The sequence below is a fragment of the Sander vitreus genome, chromosome 6 (assembly GCF_031162955.1).
Source record: "Sander vitreus isolate 19-12246 chromosome 6, sanVit1, whole genome shotgun sequence".
NCBI classification, from domain to species: Eukaryota; Metazoa; Chordata; class Actinopteri; order Perciformes; family Percidae; genus Sander; species Sander vitreus.
Genome location: NC_135860.1, coordinates 12,269,346 through 12,292,776, shown reverse-complemented (window position 1 = coordinate 12,292,776; position 23,431 = coordinate 12,269,346). Strand labels below are relative to the sequence as shown.

General features: G+C 40.5%; 3 protein-coding genes across 10 annotated transcripts; 2 read left to right on the top strand and 1 right to left on the bottom strand.

The window, feature by feature from the left end:
• Nucleotides 1-46: 46 nt before the first annotated feature.
• pex5 (peroxisomal biogenesis factor 5) lies at nucleotides 47-12,156 on the top strand. 3 transcript variants are annotated; one of them, XM_078252602.1, is made up of 16 exons: nucleotides 47-267; nucleotides 2,281-2,430; nucleotides 2,596-2,634; nucleotides 2,788-2,905; nucleotides 3,028-3,174; nucleotides 3,399-3,483; nucleotides 3,992-4,082; nucleotides 4,376-4,498; nucleotides 6,687-6,770; nucleotides 7,063-7,182; nucleotides 7,354-7,497; nucleotides 7,688-7,758; nucleotides 9,061-9,276; nucleotides 9,423-9,588; nucleotides 9,692-9,849; nucleotides 10,901-12,156. In XM_078252602.1, exons 2-16 carry the CDS (start codon nucleotides 2,317-2,319, stop codon nucleotides 11,145-11,147), a joined length of 1,923 nt encoding a protein of 640 aa, XP_078108728.1. In that variant the 5' UTR covers nucleotides 47-267; nucleotides 2,281-2,316; the 3' UTR covers nucleotides 11,148-12,156. The 3 variants fall into 3 exon arrangements, with proteins under 3 accessions (XP_078108728.1, XP_078108727.1, XP_078108729.1); XM_078252601.1 differs by having other exon boundaries at nucleotides 2,274-2,430; XM_078252603.1 differs by lacking the exon at nucleotides 4,376-4,498 and having other exon boundaries at nucleotides 2,274-2,430.
• Nucleotides 12,157-12,941: 785 nt separating this feature from the next.
• Nucleotides 12,942-18,109, top strand: cdca3 (cell division cycle associated 3). 4 transcript variants are annotated; one of them, XM_078252597.1, is made up of 6 exons: nucleotides 12,942-12,992; nucleotides 16,180-16,330; nucleotides 16,407-16,509; nucleotides 16,600-17,478; nucleotides 17,596-17,663; nucleotides 17,838-18,109. In XM_078252597.1, the coding sequence occupies exons 2-6, from the start codon at nucleotides 16,199-16,201 to the stop codon at nucleotides 17,928-17,930; spliced, it is 1,275 nt and encodes a 424-aa protein (XP_078108723.1). In that variant the 5' UTR covers nucleotides 12,942-12,992; nucleotides 16,180-16,198; the 3' UTR covers nucleotides 17,931-18,109. The 4 variants fall into 4 exon arrangements, with proteins under 4 accessions (XP_078108723.1, XP_078108720.1, XP_078108722.1 ...); XM_078252594.1 differs by lacking the exon at nucleotides 12,942-12,992 and adding an exon at nucleotides 15,491-15,600; XM_078252596.1 differs by lacking the exon at nucleotides 12,942-12,992 and adding an exon at nucleotides 15,499-15,595.
• A 341-nt stretch (nucleotides 18,110-18,450) lies between these two features.
• On the bottom strand, nucleotides 18,451-23,136 carry gnb3a (guanine nucleotide binding protein (G protein), beta polypeptide 3a). 3 transcript variants are annotated; one of them, XM_078252598.1, is made up of 9 exons: nucleotides 22,956-23,136; nucleotides 22,037-22,157; nucleotides 21,596-21,741; nucleotides 21,280-21,343; nucleotides 20,614-20,776; nucleotides 20,431-20,497; nucleotides 20,127-20,328; nucleotides 19,813-20,029; nucleotides 18,451-19,651 (listed from the first exon to the last, which is right to left on the bottom strand). In XM_078252598.1, the coding sequence occupies exons 2-9, from the start codon at nucleotides 22,091-22,093 to the stop codon at nucleotides 19,545-19,547; spliced, it is 1,023 nt and encodes a 340-aa protein (XP_078108724.1). In that variant the 5' UTR covers nucleotides 22,094-22,157; nucleotides 22,956-23,136; the 3' UTR covers nucleotides 18,451-19,544. The 3 variants fall into 3 exon arrangements, with proteins under 3 accessions (XP_078108724.1, XP_078108726.1, XP_078108725.1); XM_078252600.1 differs by lacking the exon at nucleotides 22,956-23,136 and adding an exon at nucleotides 22,848-22,944; XM_078252599.1 differs by lacking the exon at nucleotides 22,956-23,136 and adding an exon at nucleotides 22,276-22,376.
• Nucleotides 23,137-23,431: the final 295 nt, after the last annotated feature.

Genomic DNA, 23,431 nt, shown 5'->3' with positions numbered 1-23,431 from the left:
CCGTCAAGCCTTGACATCTTCTGGCGTAGACCATTTGAGAATACGAAACCGTCGCATCGTTACGCGACACTCCAAGCGATCGGTGAAGGGTTTTGTGGGTCATGGAGGAGGAAGGTAAATAAAGAGGAGCGCTAATAACAGATAGCGGCTGATTTCAGACGGTTACCGGGAGGTTTGACACTGCGGCAACTTTTGTTGTAATACGGTTGGAGAGGACAGACCGGAGAGGAGGGACTGTCGGTTCGGCTCCAGCAGCAGCTGTCGGCGGTGAGATGAACATCATGCTACCCGTCTATTCATGCCTCTCTGGCTGCATACAACAGGAATGATCTCTGCACTGGCCCTACAGTAGCTAGCTAGTACCGTCAGCTAACGCTAGCTACACTCGCCAATTGTTGAAAGACAAAACGGATCGTTAATTATTTTTAATCTTCTCCGTTTGATTTGCTACTTAATGAGCAGCGTGTTGGCTAACGTTAAATAAGAAGAGATACACAGGGTAACGTTTACCAAGCTGATGTTGCAGTTTATGACTGAAGCCACAGTTAGCATCGGGCAAAACAACGCTATCATGTGTACACACTGCTCCCAGTCAGTTAACTGGTTTGACACATGACAGTTGTTTGACAGTTAAAAAGCACCTAAATGCTGGCAGCTGGTTGCTTTCAGGTGTACCCTGTTAAATATGTTCCTACTACTGAAACTATTTTCACAATTTAAGTTGGAATATGTGTGAATGTGCAGGCCAAAGCACACACCTCTTCTTCCACAGTTAATGCTCACAGTAGGCTTGTGACGGTGAAGTGAGCAAGTAAACCGGTACCACAGTGTCCTGTCTGTGATAGTGTGTGTATTAATATATTTGTCTAATCCTCTTGCTTTGACCCTAATCACCATACAGCACAGCAGCTCTTTGAAACAGTAGGGGGGAATAACATGTTCTTAAATCTAATGCCTAGAGTCCAGAGTGATGGGCAGTCCACTTGTAGAGTGGACTCTCTTGTGTAACATTTTCTGTAATGTTTTTAGGTTAACACTGCGTAGAGTGGAGTAGACAGGGATTTAAAGTTCTATTCCTGACAGTTCATTATGGAAATTGTAAGCATTACGTATCTCTCCAGGGGGATAGAGAAGTTGAGTAGGCCAGCATGTACAACAGTTTGTCAGCTGTTCATCCTGGATTTGGGTCAGTGAGTTGAGCAGCAGGGTTTCTCTTGGACCACATATTATTTGCAAGGTTTGCATATAGGGACTGAATCGTCGTCACAAGGGTTTTTGTTTTGTAATTGTTTTGCTTTTGGAGGATTCAGGTGAGTGATCATCTGATAAATGAGGACCAAATAGAACCTTATATGAATCATATTGATGACTTGATACCAAGTCTGGGTATCATTTAAATTAACATAAAGATACCAAAATGTCAAGTCATTTGTTCAGTACCGTTCTTGGAAATATAAACAGGTTTTTTTCTGCAAAACCCTTCATCTCAACAAAAGTGTCGAAGAACTTTGCTGAAATAAAATAGTCTGAAATTGGCACAAAAAAAAATAAATTAAATAAGGAAATATCTCAGGTTTCACATGACAGTTTTTGATATTTGGTGCAATGGACATATTTCACAGCTCAGTACCAAAGAGGTTTTTAGGTGCAGTGCCCAGCCCTGTATGATAGCAATTATTGTCTATGATTTTGGTTATAAAAATATGATGATATAGCTTTAAATGTTGTCTTTTTGTCATTGCTAAAATCCTCTCAACTTACTAGACTAGCTGAGTGAAATATGCAGTGAATGCCTGTGCCTGTTGGGCCATCATATCCACATTATTAATGGTTCACTCTAAGCTGGGAAGCGACACGGAAAACAGCAGATGGAGCTTGAGTTTAGTTATGTGACATGAGATCTGAGCAGTGTGGACACGTTTAACATGTTAAATATCACTGGAGGTCTTGTATTGTGCATTTGTTTTTTGGACTTTAAAATAAAAACGGAACATTTCATGTTGACAGGGCATTTCTACAGAGCTTACTTTATTTATGCAGAATGCTTCGTTTTGTTTTTATATGTGGGGGACCTGAACGGCTGTCATCTTCATTTGGGAATTAAACCTAATATTGTACAGTTTACCTTTTGAGTGATCAAAATGCTGTGCTTCACTTTGACTGTGAATAGTCTAAAAAATGGATTCCACAGACTTTCTTAAACACAGACTGAATTCTGTGCAAATTGTCAATTGATGAAACTGAAACAAATTGAATAATTCATCTTCTCTCAGTTCTCAGGTGGTCTGATTGGGTTTGCCTCGTCCTTGTGTTGCCATGGCGATGCGGGAGTTGGTGGAGGCAGAATGTGGGGGAGCCAATCCCCTCATGAAGTTGACCAGTCACATGAGCAAGGAAGGGGGTGCATGGCGACACCGCTCAACACCTACAGTGAGTTATTTGTACATAACCGTTAGTCGTTCAAATAGCTGAATTTATCAGCTAAATAATTTCCTACAAAGTGGAAATATATCAGTGTTATCATCAAAATGCTGCTTGACAAAAGACATGTCGCTAGTTGTTCTGTTAACTCATTTTTTACTTTTTTTTTCTCAGATTCCCCCCTCTCCAATTGAAATTGCAACTGAAGAAGAGGTCAGCGCTTATGTCCTTTCCATAATACTGTATAATGTTTAATAAAAGTCCCCCACTCTGAAGCAATTTCATGTGTCTAGCTCTGTGTGTAATGGGTGCAATTTCTTAATATATTCTCTAAAAAGTAGAATACTGTTTTTATTTTTGCTGCAGCTGGTGAATGAGTTCCTTCAGGCGCCTCCCCGGCCCCCACACACATTTGACATGGGTCAGCTGTTGGAGGAAATGCAGCAGATCGACCAGCAGAGCTACAGACAAGCTCCACAGAGAGGTACATGTCATTATTATTATTTTTAGTTTTGGGTATTTTCTTTAGTGTTTGTATGGCTTAGGCCTAAGTCTGTGCACAAACTGTTTTCAGCATTTTAAGCACCACATATTTCCATGTCATAGCTCCAGATGTGGCAGCGTTAGCCCTCTCTGGTGATTGGACGGCCGAGTTCCTCTCAGGTCCTGACTCTGCCTCCACACCGGGGCTCATCGCTCTTGGTGATGCAGCAGATGCTGATTGGACGAAAGAATTTATCGCTGAGGCTGCAGGTAGCTTGAGTTTGTTAATTTCTTTTTTGCTCTCCTGTGTTGTCACTCTGGAAACACACTTTCCTTTATGAGCACTGGTGTCAACATCAGTCTGTCGTCAGTCATCCAATCTTTACTGACACCAGAGCAAACTTGCTTTGGATAAATCATTTTATTTTTGCATTGCGTTTGTACTTTTTAAAATGTGCCTATGTATTTTTTCCCATTTATTTTCTCTGCTCCAGATCCTGGACGGTGGGCAGAGGAGTATCTGGAGCAGTCGGAGGAGAAGTTGTGGCTGGGAGACCTGGGAGACAAGGAGAGCGAATGGTTAGAACAGGGGATGGGGGACATGCATATAAAGTGTTGAAAGTTTGCAGATGAAAAATGGCTTGTATAAAGGCTACGTCGGGCACATTGCAATACATGTGGAGCAAAGGCAAGAATAACAGAGAACAGGAGCAAAGGTAGGCAAAGGATAGCGTATTTGAACCTCGATTATGTTCTTGTCTAATTGTTGAGTGGATGTGTCTGTTGAATTTAAAATGTTCAGACTTTGAACCTTGTTTGATTATGTTAAGCTCATCCAAAAAAGAGCTCTGTCAAAAAGCAAAGAAGCATCATAACAGGAGATGAAACGGGCCTTTAGATGTCTAATCATCAACGTAGGACACTGACCTCAAAAGCACTGGCTTGTACAACAATGCAAAGTACAACCTTTAGTCTGGATTGATTTGTTCCAGCCTACGTATGCAGAGCAAAATATAACTGTTTATTTTAATCATCTTACAACTCCTTACAGTATAATATTAACATTCTGTTATTGTTAATGCATCAGGACAAAGGAGTATCAGCCAGGGGAGGAGCTGAGGCAGACAGCCAATGAGCTCGTCTCAAAGGTTGATGACCCCAAGTTACAAAACACTGAGGTGAGCAGTGTGTTCATGTCTCCCTCCATGTCAGTCATTGGATTCTTTATCCACTATCACCATATCTCTTTTCCTTTTAACATTTTTTGTAGAGTAGTTCCTTGGGAGCATAGTGAATTGGTAATGTTGATGACTTAAGTTTCATTGTATTTTTTTTTTAGTTTGGAAAGAAAGTAGTTGGTTTGGAAAAAAACTAGCATTTTATTAGTATAAACCTGACCAATTACTAATGGTAATGGTAAAATGCTTTTTTGTTGTCATTATTATTATTATTTTTTTTCATTGTTGTGTAGTTCCTGCGATTCATTAGGCAGATTGGCGAGGGCAGTGTGACAGTGGAGAGCAGGACAGACAAACAGCTCAAAGATAAAGCTCAGGCCAAGGAGGCTCAGAACTGGGCCTCCAACCTCAACCAGGTACGAGTCACTGCCCACTGAGGAGGGGATGGTTGCAACTGGGATCACATTGGGGAGGCACATTGGTTCACTTTTGCACAGTATAGACTATTCCTTGTGACTCATCACCCCAGTATCTGATGCAGAGTAACATTTTCCACTAATGTAACCAAAAGCAGCCGCAATACACTCCCTGTAATATGAAGCTCAAGGCTGCACAGCATTGCAGATGGAATTTGTTCAGCAATGAGAGAACTCTTCTCTTCTAATGCATTTATGTTTTAATGTCAAGCAAGCTCTGGTTATTCCCACCTTGACTCAGTTTCTTTTAGTTCTTGATTTTGCTGGGGGTTTAAGTAATTACTTTGACTTCATTCAGTTCAGGCCGAAAAAGGCTAATGCCAGATTTTTGGATTTAACTAGTTTTGCCCATGAAATGGCAATATTATCGAAGCCCATTTCTGCTAAGAAAGGAAAAAAAATAGATCAAAAGTTATTTATTTATTTATTTAATTATTATTATTAAGTCAAAACTTAATTTTGATTTAGTAAGTCAAAATGTTTACTAATAATCTCATAATTTTGACTTGTTAACTGAAGAGTTTTACCTATTATCTATGAAATAATTTTTTAGATAGTAAGTCTACATTTTTGACTCAAGGCTGGAGTGCGGAACTTTTTCTCCCCCGTCTGGCAGTGAGAGTAATTACACAAACACTGTCGACCTGCTTAAGAAACGCAGTGGGATTCATAATAACGCCCCGTCGCTGTGGTCTCTCCCCACTTCCTGCCAAGGTATTGGGTAATCCAGGTAGACTGACATACTGTGTACAATCAGAGAGCCAGAATAAGCAGCTACTCTTTGAAGAACTGTAAGTGAGTGAGCAAGGTTTGTTGACGGCACACATGTGACACCGTCTTTTGTGGAGTTATTAAACTACTCGTTCTGAGAAATCCGAAATGCTACATCCCTGGACATTTTAAAAAAACTATTCAAACACCACCTGTTCACCACAGCCTACAACCTCCCTTAGCTAAACTTAATCACAGTAATTTCTGTAAAGTGTCCTTGGGTTTCATTAAAGGCACTATATAAATAAATGTTATTATTATTATTATTATTATTATTATTATTATTATTATTACAAATGAGCTGTATCGACACTTCTGGTGCGTCAGCACGTTAATGTTACCACAAACACCACAACTCCTGTATACTGAGAAATACAGACGCTTTCCCTGGCGGCGATAGGCTAAAGCAGCATTGTATGATCTTGTTTAGCAAGGGCTTGAATGTAACAGATGTTCATTTATATGTAAAAGTTTCACACTCAGAATTGTGACTTACTATCTCATAATTTAGATTTTTCTAGTATTTTATTTTATCATGCCTAACATTTCATTTATTCTTTTTTCTATCCTGGTAGAAATGGGCGTCCATATTATACTGTGCATGTGTAGCTCTCAGCCTTGTTTATGATGAATATCTGTTCACCGTGGCTCCATTGTACTTAATTGCCCTCTAACTCTGACATGTACTTTCCCCATTTTTTGACCTGCCTTCAAACTGTCGGCTTGCCATTCCCTCAATTAACAACCGCCATTCATCTGTTCCTCCTCCTACTACTTGAAATTACTCCTACTCCGCCCACCCCTCAAAAAACAAACCTCCTCACCAACCGTACCCTCCTCCTCAAAACATTACCCCATTCCCCATCGCCACCCCTCCTCGCCTCACGCCATAGTTCCTGACGGAGACGGGGGGAGGGAGTCTTCCCTTGGAACCCCCAGAGAGGAATGAGAAGATTGAGAAAGTAAAAGCTAAACAAGCAGAGCAGTGGGCCCAGGTCATCAGGCAGGTATGACCTCTGTGGTCTTGGCATTGGCTGCAGTTATTGATATATTTAAAGTTTTTGGACTAGTTTTGTAGGATTCTGTCCTACACATAAACCGTAAGATACACTCAGCGTTTCATTATTTTGTTGCTGTTGAGTGATTTTTGTTTCTGGGGGAAAAAAAAATCAGGAGTTCATTAGGAAGAACTGTAAGAAAGGAGTAGGAGAAAATTAGCTTTTTCTGTGTTTATTCTTTCATTTCCTTTCCTTTCCATTCACTTCCCTCTATATTTTCCCCGTTTTAATATACCCATCCTCAGCTCTAATAACGATTTTCATGACTCAAATCAACCACTGTCATTGCTCTGATTCAGGTGTCAGAGGAATCAGCTGAAGCCTGGGTAGATGAGTTTGCCACATCAGGACCGGATTTCCAGCAAGCTAAAGCTGCAGTGGAGGTGAGACAAGAGTCAATGACAACTTAAACGCTAAAAAATCTAAAGTACTGCACACTGTGTCCTGGAACATACTGTAGAGGCTTAAAAATGGAAATTGATTGGTCTAAATAATTAATGCCGTTTGAGGGGAAAAAAAAACATTGTCTCTATCGACTTAGTTATGCTACAAAACACCATCAATACACTCTTGTCTGTCCAATGGATAAGTAAAAGTCAAATATGTCTATAATACAGGATGATATATGATACAAGGAGGCTGTAAAGTAATAATGTGTATCTGTCATGTTGTCAGAGTGATGTGGATTTCTGGGAGAAGCTGCAGCAGGAGTGGGAGGAGATGGCTAAGAGGGATGCAGAGAGCCACCCCTGGCTGTCTGACTTTGATCAGCTACTCAGCACTTCTTATGACAAGGTAGCTGTCAACCTGCTCAGAACAGGCTGAGAAATGCTGTCTTTTTACATGTTTAAGGATTTCATAATTTTTGCAGATACTGCTTTTCTTGATGTCTGAAAGTGGTCATTCTTTGTTCTCAACACTATACATAGAAAAACTCTCTTCCTGTTTTCCTTGTGTTTGTCGTAGGGGTATCAGTTTGAAGAGGAGAACCCCTACTTATCCCACCCAGACCCTTTGTCAGAGGGAGTGAAGAGAATGGAGGCGGGGGACATCCCTGGTGCCGTACGGTTCTTTGAAAGTGCTGTACAGAGAGAACCAGACAACCAGCTGGTAAGACTCTTACAGCCTGTGGCTTTATTTGCATTTTCCAGTCTCCAATTTTTTGAACACCCTGTCAAAAACTGTCCAAAAAGTCTCCTTACTTGTGTTTTACTGTTTACTTTATTTATGTTTGTCTCCCCACAGAAAGCAGTTGTAATGATGCTCTGGTGTGTGTACATTTCTTTTCATTAAATTGCAGGCGTGGCAATATCTGGGGACCTGTCAGGCAGAGAACGAGCAAGAATTTGCTGCCATCAGTGCTCTCCGCAGGTGGACAATCCAAATTGCAAAATGCTAGTATAAATTGTAGGGATGCACCAAATCCAGATTTTTGGGGTTCGGCCGAATACCGACTCCACTGGTTAAGATTCTGCCAAAACCGAATACTGAATCCTACTCCCATCCTCAGTCCATTAACACATTAAACACATTTATGAAGTAAACAAATGGTTAACACATGTTTTTAGCTGTGACTGTCCTTCCTTTGCCATACCTGAAGTTGCTGCATTTTGGCTGCTCTCTGTAGATTCCTTCATGCACAACTCGTATTCTTTCAGATGTTTCATACGCAAATGTTTTAACAGCGGCGATGTTGTGTGTTGTTTAGGGTCCTTGCCACCACGAGACAAATCGGCATTGCAAATTGAACATGTAGCTCGACTTGAATCACCTTCTTTTGACTGAAAGTACTGCCAAACGACACTTTTTCTGCGCTCTATGGTGTTTTAAGCCTCCAACGTCGCCTTTCAGGCAGCTAACCCTGACCTTAACCCTTAACATAACCATTGCCGTGCTGCCTGGAAGGCGACGTGGGGGGCTAAAAACACCAAACGCCCTTTTCTGCTCACGAGTTCCATTTTCACTTTCTCACAGCGTACTGCATTGAATGGTCCACCTACGTAAACACCTTCCCGTAATCAACAGCGGCGTAATTACGTCGACCAGCGTTCGCAGAAATCGAACCCCTTCAAAAAGCTCGATATTCGGCCGAATCCGAAGCCGAATCCTTCATTTGGTGCATCCCTAATAAATTGTATTTAGAAACAATTGGAGACTACATATAAGTAGTGCATCTGAGTTTGTTGGGCAATTACAGTTCATCTGGAAGATTAGTTTGTTTAGTCACCTGTTTTCTTTCCAGACATTGTTTGGAAATTGTAAATGTTATGATGCTCATGGTGCTTTTCTATTTTGGAATTAGTCCTGGTTCACTCGTTTGTAGCTTAATAATGAGCTTAATGAATGTTGGCTCAAGCTGCTTTTCTACTACCTCTTTTGAGTAAATGTCCACAACAGAATTCAAATAGTTGTATATAAATCTAGTCTAAAATGTCTAAATGAGGAAATAGATTCCATCCTGTTACCTTTATTAATACGAGTGTATGGCAATCTTCCAGCTCGAGTTGTGTCTGTAGTCACCACTTTTTTCTAGTTTCCCCTCTTTCCATAAATGTAATAGTACAGTTAGACCCCATTAATCAAGTATTTGACAATTTCTAACATTTGCTTTCTCAACTAAAAGCATGTCGTTGTTATTCCCTCTGACTTTTTTTTCCTCTCTGTTTTTATTAGATGTATAGAGCTGAAGAACGACAACCTGACTGCTCTGATGGCGTTGGCCGTCAGTTTCACTAACGAATCGCTGCACAGGCAGGCCTGTGAGACTCTTCGTGATTGGCTAAAGCACAATCCAAAATACCGTTCTGTGTGGGAGCAGAAGGAGGGTGAACCCCAACAGGATGGAGCCAGAGAAAGAGAGAGGGAGAGGTTTGGGTCACTGCTGCCAGAGTGAGTATCGCACACGTGGGATTCAGACTGATTTCAGTTTTAAACCTGAACATGCAGATCCAGTAATTCTAAAATGTTTGGCATGTATTAACTTTGTCTTCTATCTCTTTGACACTTATTTTTATTTTTATTTTTTTCTGGCACAGATCCTTGTTTACTGATGTCCAGTCCCTGTTCCTGCATGCAGCCAACTCTGACCCCGCCCAGGTGGACCCCCAGCTGCAGTGCGGTCTGGGAGTTCTCTTCAACCTCAGCGGGGAGTACGACAAGGCGGTGGACTGCTTCAGCGCTGCTCTGTCTGTCACACCACAGGTTAGTGTAGAAGCCAGTTCTGAGATCCTAACATCTGTCTTCACACTGCATGCTCTGTTTTTGTTTCTGAGCTCTCTCTTTTTTCTTCTTCTGTCTTCATCAGGACTACCTGCTGTGGAACAAGTTGGGGGCCACACTCGCCAACGGAAGCCGCTCAGAGGAGGCCGTGGCCGCCTACAGGAGAGCTCTGGAGCTGCAGCCTGGTTTCATCCGTAGTCGCTACAACTTGGGAATCAGCTGTGTCAACTTAGGAGCACACAGGTAAGGAATTATTTGCTTTGTATTTTGTTTCAAAAAGGGTAATTTTGACAAAAGAATTGTCAGTTTTTAGCTTTAAAAGGGATGTTTTTTGGTTGTAGTTATCACGTCAACTTCTTAATGTTACATTAGACGGATTCCATGGATGATTTACTGAATTATGAATTACTTTGTAGCCCAATATACTAAACAAAATAAAGGAAAGGTTGTTCCAAGCAAGAGCTAATGAGCTAAAGATATGTATAAAATGGGTGAAAGGAACATTAAATGTGCCTAATGTAAGTTGTTAGACTAAATGTTTTTTATTATTTCATGAAAGATGTAGTTGTTTTGATCAAGCATTTAAAGTTAAAGAAAAGATATCGCTTGTTAAAGGTGTTAACACACACTGCTTTACACCAGGTTTACATTGGCCACAAAGCACCAGTAAGCGCTGCACGATTCCTTTCGGCACCCACCTCGGCACTCTCATAGCATGCACCGTGCTCGCAGTTACTTGTCTAACATTTCGGGGAAAAAACATGTTTGTCTTGTGTTAGTTTCAAATTAAATATCAGCAAATTATTTTGCTGTCTTGTTGTATCTGGTGTAATATTAAAACCTAACAAACCTTGGTGTAATGCAATCCTTTTACTTCCACTAGATGGCAACAGCAGTTTTGTAAAACACAATCATTTGCCAGTTTATTAGGTACACTTGGCTAAAAACAATGTTGTTTAATACAACAGCTCTGAAATAAAAGCTACTTTTTATAAGGGTCAAAATGTTTAAAAAATGTCTCAGAGAGGTGATGATTTGACTTTCTGGTTGTTTTGGAGACTGCTGTTTCTGGGGCTGTTGAACTGTATTGCATTATACTGAGATGGTATATTTAAAAAAAAAAAAAAAATCTCTGTCAGGAAAAATGTTTCATTATTATATTTGATTATAACATATATATTGTATTACTTCAACTATTATCTTATTGGTAAAGCTAATATCAGAAACTCTAAAAAAAAAGGCTAAAATGAGCTGTTGTTCATCCTGTCCTGCTTTCCTTCTACTTTATCCTCAGAGAGGCAGTGGAGCACTTCCTAGAAGCTCTGTCTCTACAGCGCCAGGCCGCTGGGGATGGGGCAAGAGCTGCAAGGGGGCTTGGAGGTGCTGCAGCCACCGTGATGTCTGACAACATCTGGTCCACCCTGCGTATGGCTCTCAGTATGATGGGAGAGAGCGCTCTGTACGCTGCAGCAGACCGTCGGGACTTGGACACATTGCTGGCTCACTTCTGCCAGAGAGAGGTGGACGGCGGGACTGAATGAAAATCAGCCAGGGGAGGGCTTATTGAGTGTGAATGTGTTTCGCTGGGAGGTAAATGTTTGGGTGAGTGAATGAAGCGCAGAGGAATCAGAGAGGTAACGGTTACAGAGAAATGGATGAGGAAGACACTGAATTATCCACCATCCCAGAGACATCATCTTGTGGTCATGTGCGCTTGAATAACTTCTATCAAATATTGCAGTATTAGTGTCTACCTGGAAGACGCAGCCAGCAGCAATACAGTCATGTCACTGTATTTTACATGTCTGACGGTCCTCACATTTACTCTTACTCTGTTGATCTGGAGAACTGGGTCTAATAAAATGTCACTTTTGTTGTTGATTTGAAATTTTTTCTCAGTGAAGAAAGTAAAAGATGAATAATGATGAATGCAATGTGGACAGTTTGTTTATCAAGACACTCAATGCTCTCACAGTTTTTCTTAAGAGCAGGTTGTAAGTTGAGCTGTATACTCACTGCAAATATGTAGATTAAAGGTACAATATTGCTGTGACATTGAAAAGAGTACTGCTTTTTGTCAAAAGTGCTCTCAGCAGGATTGGTCCGGTCCAGAGTACAAACACTAATCAGAAGTGCTACAGCGAGTATTTTTTTTATTTTTATTTTTTATATACTTTATTTAATTTTTTAGTAATCAATTATCAGCCAGGATAATGAACTGACAACCAGCTGGGGGGGTGTGTGTGTGTGTGTGTGTGGGTGTGTGTGTGTGTGTGTGTGTGTGTGTGTGTGTGTGTGTGTGTGTGTTATTGCATCTGATGTTAAGATCATATAATTGTAATATCATTGATAATGATTTATCTGGGCTCCTCCCATCTTTTGCTCTTTTTCATATTGCTCTTGTAAAACAATTTGCTTCGTAAAATAATGCGTTATGCCATATTGTGTATTGTAACATAATCGTTGCACTATAATTGTGTTCAGGCTAGTTGTATCCTGACTGCAATGTTTAATAAAATATTCAGCAATAAAGCTTTGATTCCAAACATCTGTAGGTAATTGTTTTTTTCTGTATCAATGAACAAAATGGCTGACAGAAAAAAAGTACAAAGTTATGAAATCAATTATGTTATGAATAATGGCACTAATAAAAGAAAATAGTTTAAGTTTTGGATTTTTAATTACAACTGTAGAGGTTTTAATTTAAATATTTGAATTCTTTCTTTAGTTAGTATGTCAATTTATATATGGAGCCTGGAGTGTGTCAGCGTAATAATTATAGACTTTTTCCTGCACAGTGTTAGTTCAAATCATTGTATATTTTCAAAAGATAATATAAATTGATTAACTACATTTGTATAAAAATTATGTGTTAATTAAGTCAGTACACATTATCTGGTGGCACACTCCAGGCTCTATATATTTCACACAATTTCTGTTTTAAAAAGAAGTGAAATTGCATCTTTTACAAGATGAATATCCACATATTATGTAAAAAAAAAAATCTTGTGCTTTGTTCTCCCTGATTTCCCTAAAAAGTGTCACTTTATTAAATCTGATATGTTCTTTACATGTTTCAGGAGAATTGCTCCAATGTAACATTTCATTTTCTTCCCCACATGTAGACAAAAACAAATGCATTCATTTCAAATTTCAAATGCAGCAGGACACCACGCCCAGTTCTAGAACGCCCTGCTCTAAGCCAATCAGGATCGATGAGGCGGAGAGGACGCGCGCGCTGATTGGTTCATTTAAAAATAAAAAGCACGCAACCCGCCATTTAAGTGTTTAAAAAGTCATGTGTGTTTCTCTTGTTTATTCGCAAGTGTGGAAAGTGAAAAGAGCTTTAGCGACACGCCTGACCGACTGTCTTCGTCTCGTGTAAGGTAAGCCAGAGAATATATTTGAAACGGTGCTCCTCGGTTGATTTAAGTTAAAGCAGTGCACGCTATTAAACTCTTTACGGTCAAAGGTTAACGTTACAGTTTCATCTGATCGTTATACAAATAAAATGGGGAAACCTCACGCTAACTGACCTTCGCTAAGCTAGCTTGTTGTTGACGTGCAAGCTAGTTCTTTCATTTTTTTTTAAATTTTTTTTAGCTAAATCCTATGTGTGTGTGTGTGTAATCGTTACATAGACATAGTAATTGAAGTATGTAAACATTCTATGTTAAATTGAAATCATGTTATGTATCGATGTTGTACGAGCACTTTGCAGGCACTCATTTAAATAGTTAAGTCAGGAGGGCAAGTGTTTCATTGTTTGTCTATTTCTAAATGACCAATAACATTAATCCTTAAATATCGTATCTGTATTTTAACCTAGTGTACTCTCTTCTATACTTGGAGTTGTTCATCCTGTCCTGCTTTCCTTCTACTTTATCCTCAGAGAGGCAGTGGAGCACTTCCTAGAAGCTCTGTCTCTACAGCGCCAGGCCGCTGGGGGATGGGGCAAGAGCTGCAAGGGGGCTTGGAGGTGCTGCAGCCACCGTGATGTCTGACAACATCTGGTCCACCCTGCGTATGGCTCTCAGTATGATGGGAGAGAGCGCTCTGTAGCGCTGCAGCAGACCGTCGGGACTTGGACACATTGCTGGCTCACTTCTGCCAGAGAGAGGTGGACGGCGGGACTGAATGAAAATCAGCCAGGGGAGGGCTTATTGAGTGTGAATGTGTTTCGCTGGGAGGTAAATGTTTGGGTGAGTGAATGAAGCGCAGAGGAATCAGAGAGGTAACGGTTACAGAGAAATGGATGAGGAAGACACTGAATTATCCACCATCCCAGAGACATCATCTTGTGGTCATGTGCGCTTGAATAACTTCTATCAAATATTGCAGTATTAGTGTCTACCTGGAAGACGCAGCCAGCAGCAATACAGTCATGTCACTGTATTTTACATGTCTGACGGTCCTCACATTTACTCTTACTCTGTTGATCTGGAGAACTGGGTCTAATAAAATGTCACTTTTGTTGTTGATTTGAAATTTTTTTCTCAGTGAAGAAAGTAAAAGATGAATAATGATGAATGCAATGTGGACAGTTTGTTTATCAAGACACTCAATGCTCTCACAGTTTTTCTTAAGAGCAGGTTGTAAGTTGAGCTGTATACTCACTGCAAATATGTAGATTAAAGGTACAATATTGCTGTGACATTGAAAAGAGTACTGCTTTTTGTCAAAAGTGCTCTCAGCAGGATTGGTCCGGTCCAGAGTACAAACACTAATCAGAAGTGCTACAGCGAGTATTTTTTTATTTTTATTTTTATTTTTTTATATACTTTATTTAATTTTTTAGTAATCAATTATCAGCCAGGATAATGAACTGACAACCAGCTGGGGGGGGGGTGTGTGTGTGTGTGTGTGTGGGTGTGTGTGTGTGTGTGTGTGTGTGTGTGTGTGTGTGTGTGTGTGTGTTATTGCATCTGATGTTAAGATCATATAATTGTAATATCATTGATAATGATTTATCTGGGCTCCTCCCATCTTTTGCTCTTTTTCATATTGCTCTTGTAAAACAATTTGCTTCGTAAAATAATGCGTTATGCCATATTGTGTATTGTAACATAATCGTTGCACTATAATTGTGTTCAGGCTAGTTGTATCCTGACTGCAATGTTTAATAAAATATTCAGCAATAAAGCTTTGATTCCAAACATCTGTAGGTAATTGTTTTTTCTGTATCAATGAACAAAATGGCTGACAGAAAAAAAGTACAAAGTTATGAAATCAATTATGTTATGAATAATGGCACTAATAAAAGAAAATAGTTTAAGTTTTGGATTTTTTAATTACAACTGTAGAGGTTTTAATTTAAATATTTGAATTCTTTCTTTAGTTAGTATGTCAATTTATATATGGAGCCTGGAGTGTGTCAGCGTAATAATTATAGACTTTTCCTGCACAGTGTTAGTTCAAATCATTGTATATTTTCAAAAGATAATATAAATTGATTAACTACATTTGTATAAAAATTATGTGTTAATTAAGTCAGTACACATTATCTGGTGGCACACTCCAGGCTCTATATATTTCACACAATTTCTGTTTTAAAAAGAAGTGAAATTGCATCTTTTACAAGATGAATATCCACATATTATGTAAAAAAAAAAATCTTGTGCTTTGTTCTCCCTGATTTCCCTAAAAAGTGTCACTTTATTAAATCTGATATGTTCTTTACATGTTTCAGGAGAATTGCTCCAATGTAACATTTCATTTTCTTCCCCACATGTGACAAAAACAAATGCATTCATTTCAAATTTCAAATGCAGCAGGACACCACGCCCAGTTCTAGAACGCCCTGCTCTAAGCCAATCAGGATCGATGAGGCGGAGAGGACGCGCGCGCTGATTGGTTCATTTAAAAATAAAAAGCACGCAACCCGCCATTTAAATGTTTAAAAAGTCGTGTGTGTTTCTCTTGTTTATTCGCAAGTGTGGAAAGTGAAAAGAGCTTTAGCGACACGCCTGACCGACTGTCTTCGTCTCGTGTAAGGTAAGCCAGAGAATATATTTGAAACGGTGCTCCTCGGTTGATTTAAGTTAAAGCAGTGCACGCTATTAAACTCTTTACGGTCAAAGGTTAACGTTACAGTTTCATCTGATCGTTATACAAATAAAATGGGGAAACCTCACGCTAACTGACCTTCGCTAAGCTAGCTTGTTGTTGACGTGCAAGCTAGTTCTTTCATTTTTTTTTTTTTTTTTTAGCTAAATCCTAGTGTGTGTGTGTGTGTGTGTGTGTGTGTGTGTAATCGTTACATAGACATAGTAATTGAAGTATGTAAACATTCTATGTTAAATTGAAATCATGTTATGTATCGATGTTGTACGAGCACTTTGCAGGCACTCATTTAAATAGTTAAGTCAGGAGGGCAAGTGTTTCATTGTTTGTCTATTTCTAAATGACCAATAACATTAATCCTTAAATATCGTATCTGTATTTTAACCTAGTGTACTCTCTTCTATACTTGGATGGGGTTTTGTTACCATATTTGTTCTGTGTTCTTCGGTTGTTTTATTGTTCTGCTCTGAGACATTAAACCGTGTTCTGTTCTATTCCCCTGTGAGCCAGTTAACGTTCAATAAGCGTCATGGGATCCAGTGAGAGCAAGATGGTTGTTTCTGCACCAATAAAACCAGAACCTGCAATCAAAAACAATCGAGTCAGTGATCTGCTAGATCCACGCTCTCCTTCAACAGGAGTCGTTCGTACACCTATTCAGGTAGGTTAGCTGGCTGACTTGCTACCCCACATACTGTAAACTGTGTGGTGGAAACCTTTAAAAACATTTTTCCTAGGTCGGTGGGCTTGTGTCCAAAACGGAGTGTCCACTGGCATTCACTGATCCCCGTTCACCTACTATTGCCATTTGCCGCACCCCTATCAGAGAAGTCATGAGAGGTAACTATTTGGTAAAGATTAACTTTCAGCTTGGCTTTTCTCACCTGCAAAATGTCCTGTAACATAATGTTCCTGCATTGTACCCTACAGCGACAGTTGGGTCCTTTGCCCACCGCCTAAGCATGCTTTTGCACAATGAGACTGAAGGCAAAGTCCCTGAAGCCCCGCAGAAACTCTTCAATGATGCCGTGGAGGAAGAAGTCTTCCAGGGTGAAGAGCTGGCTTCCACTGAGCCCCTCCTGACTCATCAGTCCTCTCACACCTTTGGCTCCCTGGCTGAGCACGCTCACCTCCTGGCCACCCCTGTGCAGCCCCCTCGCCAAAGTGTAGGTGACTCGAGCCCCTTTGTGCTTCTTGAGAAACCCCAAGTGGAGGTGGATATTGAAACTGAGGCCAACATTAGCCTGGAGGAGGCTGAAGAAGCAATAGAGTCTCCTCTTCACAAGAGACTGAGCATGAGCCTGATAACTTGCCATGAGGGGGCAACCTCATCCCAGATCATTGTTGAGGTGCACAATGACAGTACTTCATCCCCAGTGCCTAGTGTGGAAGTGGAGCTACTCGGGGATGGTGTGGATCATTCTTATGCCCTTCCCTCTGTCACTGTTGAACCGGAGTCCCCTGTTGAGCCTTCCCTCCCCAATGATTTAGATGGTTCCCCTGCCCAGTCAGAGGAAGCAAAGAAATCTTCTGAGGAAACCAAAGAGCTTGTTGAAGAATCTTCTTTGCCTTCTCCACCAGAGCAGCCACAGCTCAGCACCGGCATCCGCTGCCCCACCTTTGACTCAAAGAGCCCCAGTCAGGTGGTGTTCAAGCCGCAGTGGTTGGGAAAAGGTTTTGGTGCCACTAAGCCAAGCACTAGAAGAGTGCAGGCTGGAAAAGGAGGCTCTTCTCCTCGTGCTGTCCATGTGGCCGTGAAGAAAGTAACCATTGAAATCAATGGCCAGTCTGGAAAACTGAAGCAGAAAGGTGTGTGGAATGTTTGTTTGTGGCTTCTCGTTAGCTTTGATAAGATGTTGTTGTTTTTTTTGACATTGGCTTTTTTTTTTTCTTTTTTTCTTTTTTTCTTTTTTGTTTTTTTAAAAGGTACTGAAGGGCGCTCCCCGCTGCAGATCCTTAAAGGGACCAACTCGCCCAGGGGCCAACGTCCTCAGGTATTGGATACAAGCATGCACTCATTGCTAGTGATGCCTACTCCTTATATACTGAAACTTAATTTGAACCTGTATTGAGTTAAGGTTATGTTGAGTAATTTAGTTGTCCTAAAGTGAATCCCGACACAGAAAGTAAATCAATTGCTGAGGTAATGTGTCCTCGCCACTTTACAGATGAAGCTGAAGGTGTCTACCCCAGATAAGCAGAGGCTGGGACAGATGGACCGCCGAGTGCTAGCAGTGTCCTTGGATAAGGAGAACCGATGATTCACTGCACTAACGTGTACAGAATCCTGACACTTTTGTCTCTTAAAACAAGCTTTTATGTGTAAAGTTCTTAACTGATTTTTGTCCTGTGTATATTACTTTTACTGCTGTTTTCTATCCTGTTTTCCCTCTTGTAAATATAAATAAAATTATTTGCATTAAAAACCACAATACCACAACTCCTTGTTTTGGTACTTGTTTATACCAACAGCTAGTAATGAAGTTTTAGTAATCAACACTAGAGGGAACCTGTAAGTGAACCATGACATCTATGAAAAGCTGCCATGTTTGTATGCTTTTAGCCAAACCTCTAAATTCCTTCATGGACTAAAGTACTGATTTTTTTTTTTTGATTTTTTTTTTTTTTTTTCACCACAGTGGAAATGCATTGAGTTTTAAATTGTCACACTGACATCTTTAAAATGAAATTGTGCTTAGCAATATGTAAGCCATATTCATTCAGAATGTCCTAATCAAAGTTTTAACTGAAGTCAGCATATCATAAATTAACACTAAAGACTTGTGTAATGCAGAATCCCATGTTTATTAGACAATCTTTAAAAACAGTATTGCTTTACTTTGCAGTGTCTCCAGTGTTGGAAAAGAGGCAGTCCAAATTCCATTGCAAATTTAGACATTTGTTTTCTGTATGTACATAAACTGTGCTTGAAGTTTATCTTGTACCATGCAGAGGAAAAGGTACGCGCTCACACACAGATTCAGATGTATTGCTCATATGCACACAATAGCTGTTATCATCCATGTAACATTTATACAAAAAGTCCTGTCCTGAGACAAACGGGGTCATCTATTTTTTTTGTAAGTGCTTAGTGAACCATGAAACCCATTTTATTATCCCATCTGTCAGTTCAGTTTACCCAAAGCACTTTTCAGGTCTAGCTACAGAAGGGGGGGGTGTTGGCCAAATTATGGGACCCCAAATCCTAGTAAAATATTGTCCATCAATCACACACAGCAACTCAAACACTAATGTACATCTGCAAACTAGAACTCCATTTTAATTAAAGTTAGAAAATGAAAAAGTCAATGAATGCATCTAGGGACTCTACCAAAACTAAGAACAAACAGTCAAACAAAAAATGCAAACGCTCATATTATTTATATGACATGACTTATGCTTTGAGATAAAACAGCATATTAGTATAGCTAGTGTGAACCTACACAGGCTTTAACTTGACATGTATTCATCTCTATCTCATCCAGTGTGCTACCATTTTCATTTGGCAACTGTTCTCATTGGGTTACCTCTGAAGTGCTGCGATAAATGTGCACATCGTTATTTTAACCGCAATATAAGAAACTATTAAGAGGAATGATCTTTTATTGAGACCCCCGCCCCTTGTCCCACCCCTAATTTTCCCCGTAACGTAAGAAGAAGTGTGAGAGTGCTATGTGAGAGGAGAAAATCTTCACATTACAACCCCTCTCCAACATTAGATAGGACTTGGCACAATTAAAATACCCTCTTCTCACCCTATGCGGCTCCGCGTCCCTCAACCCCTCCCTCAAACAACAATTTCTTTTTTTATCTTCTTCACTTTTACCCAGGCATATGTTAACTGCTCTCTTTCTGCTCACTGGTGAGGAACAGCCTCAGTTCCATATCTTGAGGAAGCTGTCCCAGGATCCTGTGCAACACGCCATCCCATCTGAGGACACTCCGATACAGCTCACTCTGTTGTCGTGACCAGCCAACACTCCTGGACCATGGCAAAGAAGAAAAAAACATGATGGAAGCTGAGTACCACGGAAAATGCAGAACACTTCATCCCATTTCAGGAGTTAAACACTGGAGGTTTTAGATGCTTTACAATCCGTTTCTAAATTTACTTCATCATCTCTATTTTCCACCTGTACTCACCCACTCTCTCAGATTTCAGTGTGTCCCAGATGTTGACGTTAAAGTCGTCGTAGCCAGCCAGTAACAGGCGTCCTGACTTGGAGGGGGCCAGGGAGGTCACCCCGCACATGATGCTGGAGTCCTGGTAGGTGATGAGTTCCTGGTCAGCTCGCAGGTCGTACAGCTTACAGGTGGCATCATCTGACCCTGTTATCACTGCGTTACCATTCGGGAAGAACTGAAAGAAAGAGAAGTGATTAGAAACTAGGCCTCCATTGAGCAAAAAAGGCAGAGATTGGATACAGAAGAGAGGTGGAAATCTTCCTCATACTCACCCCAATTGCGTTGATGTCACTCTCATGGCCTCCAAAGGTCTGTCTGCATTGGGCCTCCCTGATGTCCCACAGCTTGGCTGTGAAGTCGCACGCCCCTGAGATGAAAAACTTGAAGTCTGGGGACACGGCCAGGGACATGCAGTCTCCCTGGTGCCCTGCAAAGACAGTCTTTTGGGTCCCTGTCTCAATGTCCCATAGTACGCTAGAAGGAAACGGACCAAAGACAATGTTTATTTCTGTTTTAACAACAGAGAGAAAAGTTGCGGCATACTTTTTTGTTCAGTTACTCATACTATATTCTTACCAGGTGCAGTCTCCAGAGCTGGTGATAATCTCACTGTCGCTGAGGAAACGACAGCAGGACAGGTAGCCTGGGCAATCAAAGAAATACCATGTGAAGAGCCTCAAGACATGAAGGACTCAGTCAAGTCCAACGTAAGAGCATCAATGACTTCAAAAGATGTAATTTGGAGCTGCGTTGTCCTACCTGTGTGTGCAGCCAGCTCACGCATGACTTTGACGTTTCCGTCCTTGCCCTTGAGGTTGTAGATGGAGCACATGTTGTCCAGACCGCCACAAGCCACTAGGTTCCCCGAAGGTGCATAGGCACAAGTCATCACCCACGATGACTTGAGAGGGATGGCATTCACCTGGGGACACACAGGACACAGGTGAAACTTTAGTTCACCACTTCAACCACTGAAACCAAAAGGACTTAAATCACTGACAAACACTTAAAGGCCCTATAGACATCTTTTCTAAATCAGCTTCTTGGTATATAAGTGATAGGGTCCTGCATTAACACACTGGTTTCTGCCAAAGTTCTTTGGCCATGGTAATATAACAGAGATTTCTGTTAAATACTGTATGTCTTTTTAAACTTTGATTGTTGCTTTATATTCGCTTATATTTACTGTTTTAGAGAAATTCTTAAGATTTGAAGACAAGTGTTTAGGTGTTTTAAGCAGTGAGGTTACATGTGTACATGTGAATGTTTGCATGTTTGAGGGTGGATGTACACTGCAAAGTTTGTTTCAGTTACTGCTGGCTCAGTATCAGCTGGGAAAGCAAATTCATGGCTACATGTGGTGTACATTTGCCCTCAACCACCATCACTGTAATTATGCTACCCCTCTCCTTTTCTCTTTCCTACCTTGTTGGTTGTAATGCTGTCCCACACTATGAGTTTTCCATCTTGTGAGGCACTGACACACAGCCTGGTGGTGTAACAATGATAGCGATTATTAAAAAAACAAAGATAGAAAAAAAGAAAGAAGACATGTAAGCTAATAAATCAGGCATGTTCCTCTTAATTCATGCAGTTAACAGCACTTCACAAATCTAATTTACCAATCAGAATTTCATTTACTGGCTCTCGTAACTCTAATTTTGTGCTATATTGAATAGAAACCTATTCGATCTTGGCTGTAATATAAAACAAGAGGTGTTATTTCAATTTGTGTATTTACGTGGAGTCAGCGCCCCAGTGCATAGCGTAGATCTTGGCAAGGTGACCCCTTAGTGTTTTCCTGGTCTTCAACTGGACACGCCCCACCACAGTGATCCCAGCGGCTGCCTCTTGCAGTGTGGTGTCTTGCACCGTCTTACGAGCTGCCTGGGGAGCAGATACAAACACAGGTAGTCAGGTTACTGTCAGTATTGAGCTTAGATGTGGTTATGAATTATAGATAGATAGATAGATAGATAGATAGATAGATAGATAGATAGATAGATAGATAGATAGATAGATAGATAGATAGATAGATAGATAGATAGATAGATAGATAGATAGATATTTGGGGAAGAAATGTCTTCAGTTTAAAGTGAAAAGCAAAGCCACATAATGATAATGATGAATACTGTTGCCAGTCAAATTGCCTATTAAAGATGATATGGATGGGCCTACTGACAGTGATCTGGTCTTTGAGACTCTCCACCTCCTTTCGCAATTCCTCCATTTCACCCATGGCGATGGTTGTTAGGCACTGTCACCAATGGAGACAGGGAGAGATGGCAGGAAAGCTGATAATCCTGAAATGAAGAAGAAAGAGAGGTGGAGACAACAAAAACAACATTTTTGAAATCATTCAAGAAAATAGTTGTGATTCGTAGGTATATTTTCCAGTAACAGCATTCCCTGTGCAGATACCTTCCTTGCTCCAGTCTCCAAGTAAGTGCTATTTTGCAAGTCAAACTGGCCCCTCATCCACTTTGCAAACTTTCATAAACAAGGCAGGAGCACACACGGAAACCCACAGAACACACCTACCTACACACAATCACACGCAGACTGCATGAATATTCAAGCATGACATTAACAGGTAATTAACTTGAAAAGTATTTGCTCTTCAGATGATGTGACACCTATCGAGAGCACACATCCTCACCCTGAATGTACACACAAACCAGTATGTCCTCTAACAATGTCATCAACTCTCACATTTCTTAACAAATTCACAGCGATGACAGGTGGTTTGTGCCATTTAACACCCCAGTGAGCTCTCGCCTAATGTTGATGGCTTTTGAATTTGATATTGTCATGATTAAATGAGCAATGTTTAGCAGTGAACCAATCACCTAATGGACAAACTCATACAGTGTGACAAATGTAATCAAGGCACAAGTGAAAGAGGCAGAGTCACAAAGCTGATTTTACAGAAACAGAGCAGTTCAAAGAGACATGACACTAACTTCATGGTAAAGCACCACAATATAACCAACCTCAACAACAACACCCTTCTCCTCCTACTGTACATGTGCAGATATCACAAATGACTTTTCCCTCTTGTGACGAACTACTTGTCATGATGCTATTTCCTTTTATCTTACCTTAAAGACTGATAGGAGGGAATACTTGCGTTGATGTTATCGAATGCGTCCCTACAGCAATCTCTCTCTCTCTCTCTCTCTCTCTCTCTCTCTCTCTCTCTCTCTCTCTCTCTGTTTCACTATTTGAATGAGAGCCTCTGTCAAAACACATGACCAAGTGGATTTGCCTCTAATTTGTTTGAAGTGAAAAGGAGAGGAAGAGAGTGAAGGAAGGAGGGAGTGACTCTGTAAAAGAAAAATATTTGCTTTAATTGTTTGCCACTGGACTCTCCTTTATCTATCTGTAATGCTTAAAGTGAATGGAAGGATGGCCTGAAACGTGTTAAAATACTATTACAGTGTGTGTTTATGGCCTTTATAGTAGTGCTGTGCTCCAAACACCTCAGCAGGTACAGTATGGGTGTCCTGCCTTAAACTGCTGATGACTACAGTGTCCCTGAAGTTGGTAACAGGGGATTTTAGGCCTTTGTTCCAGA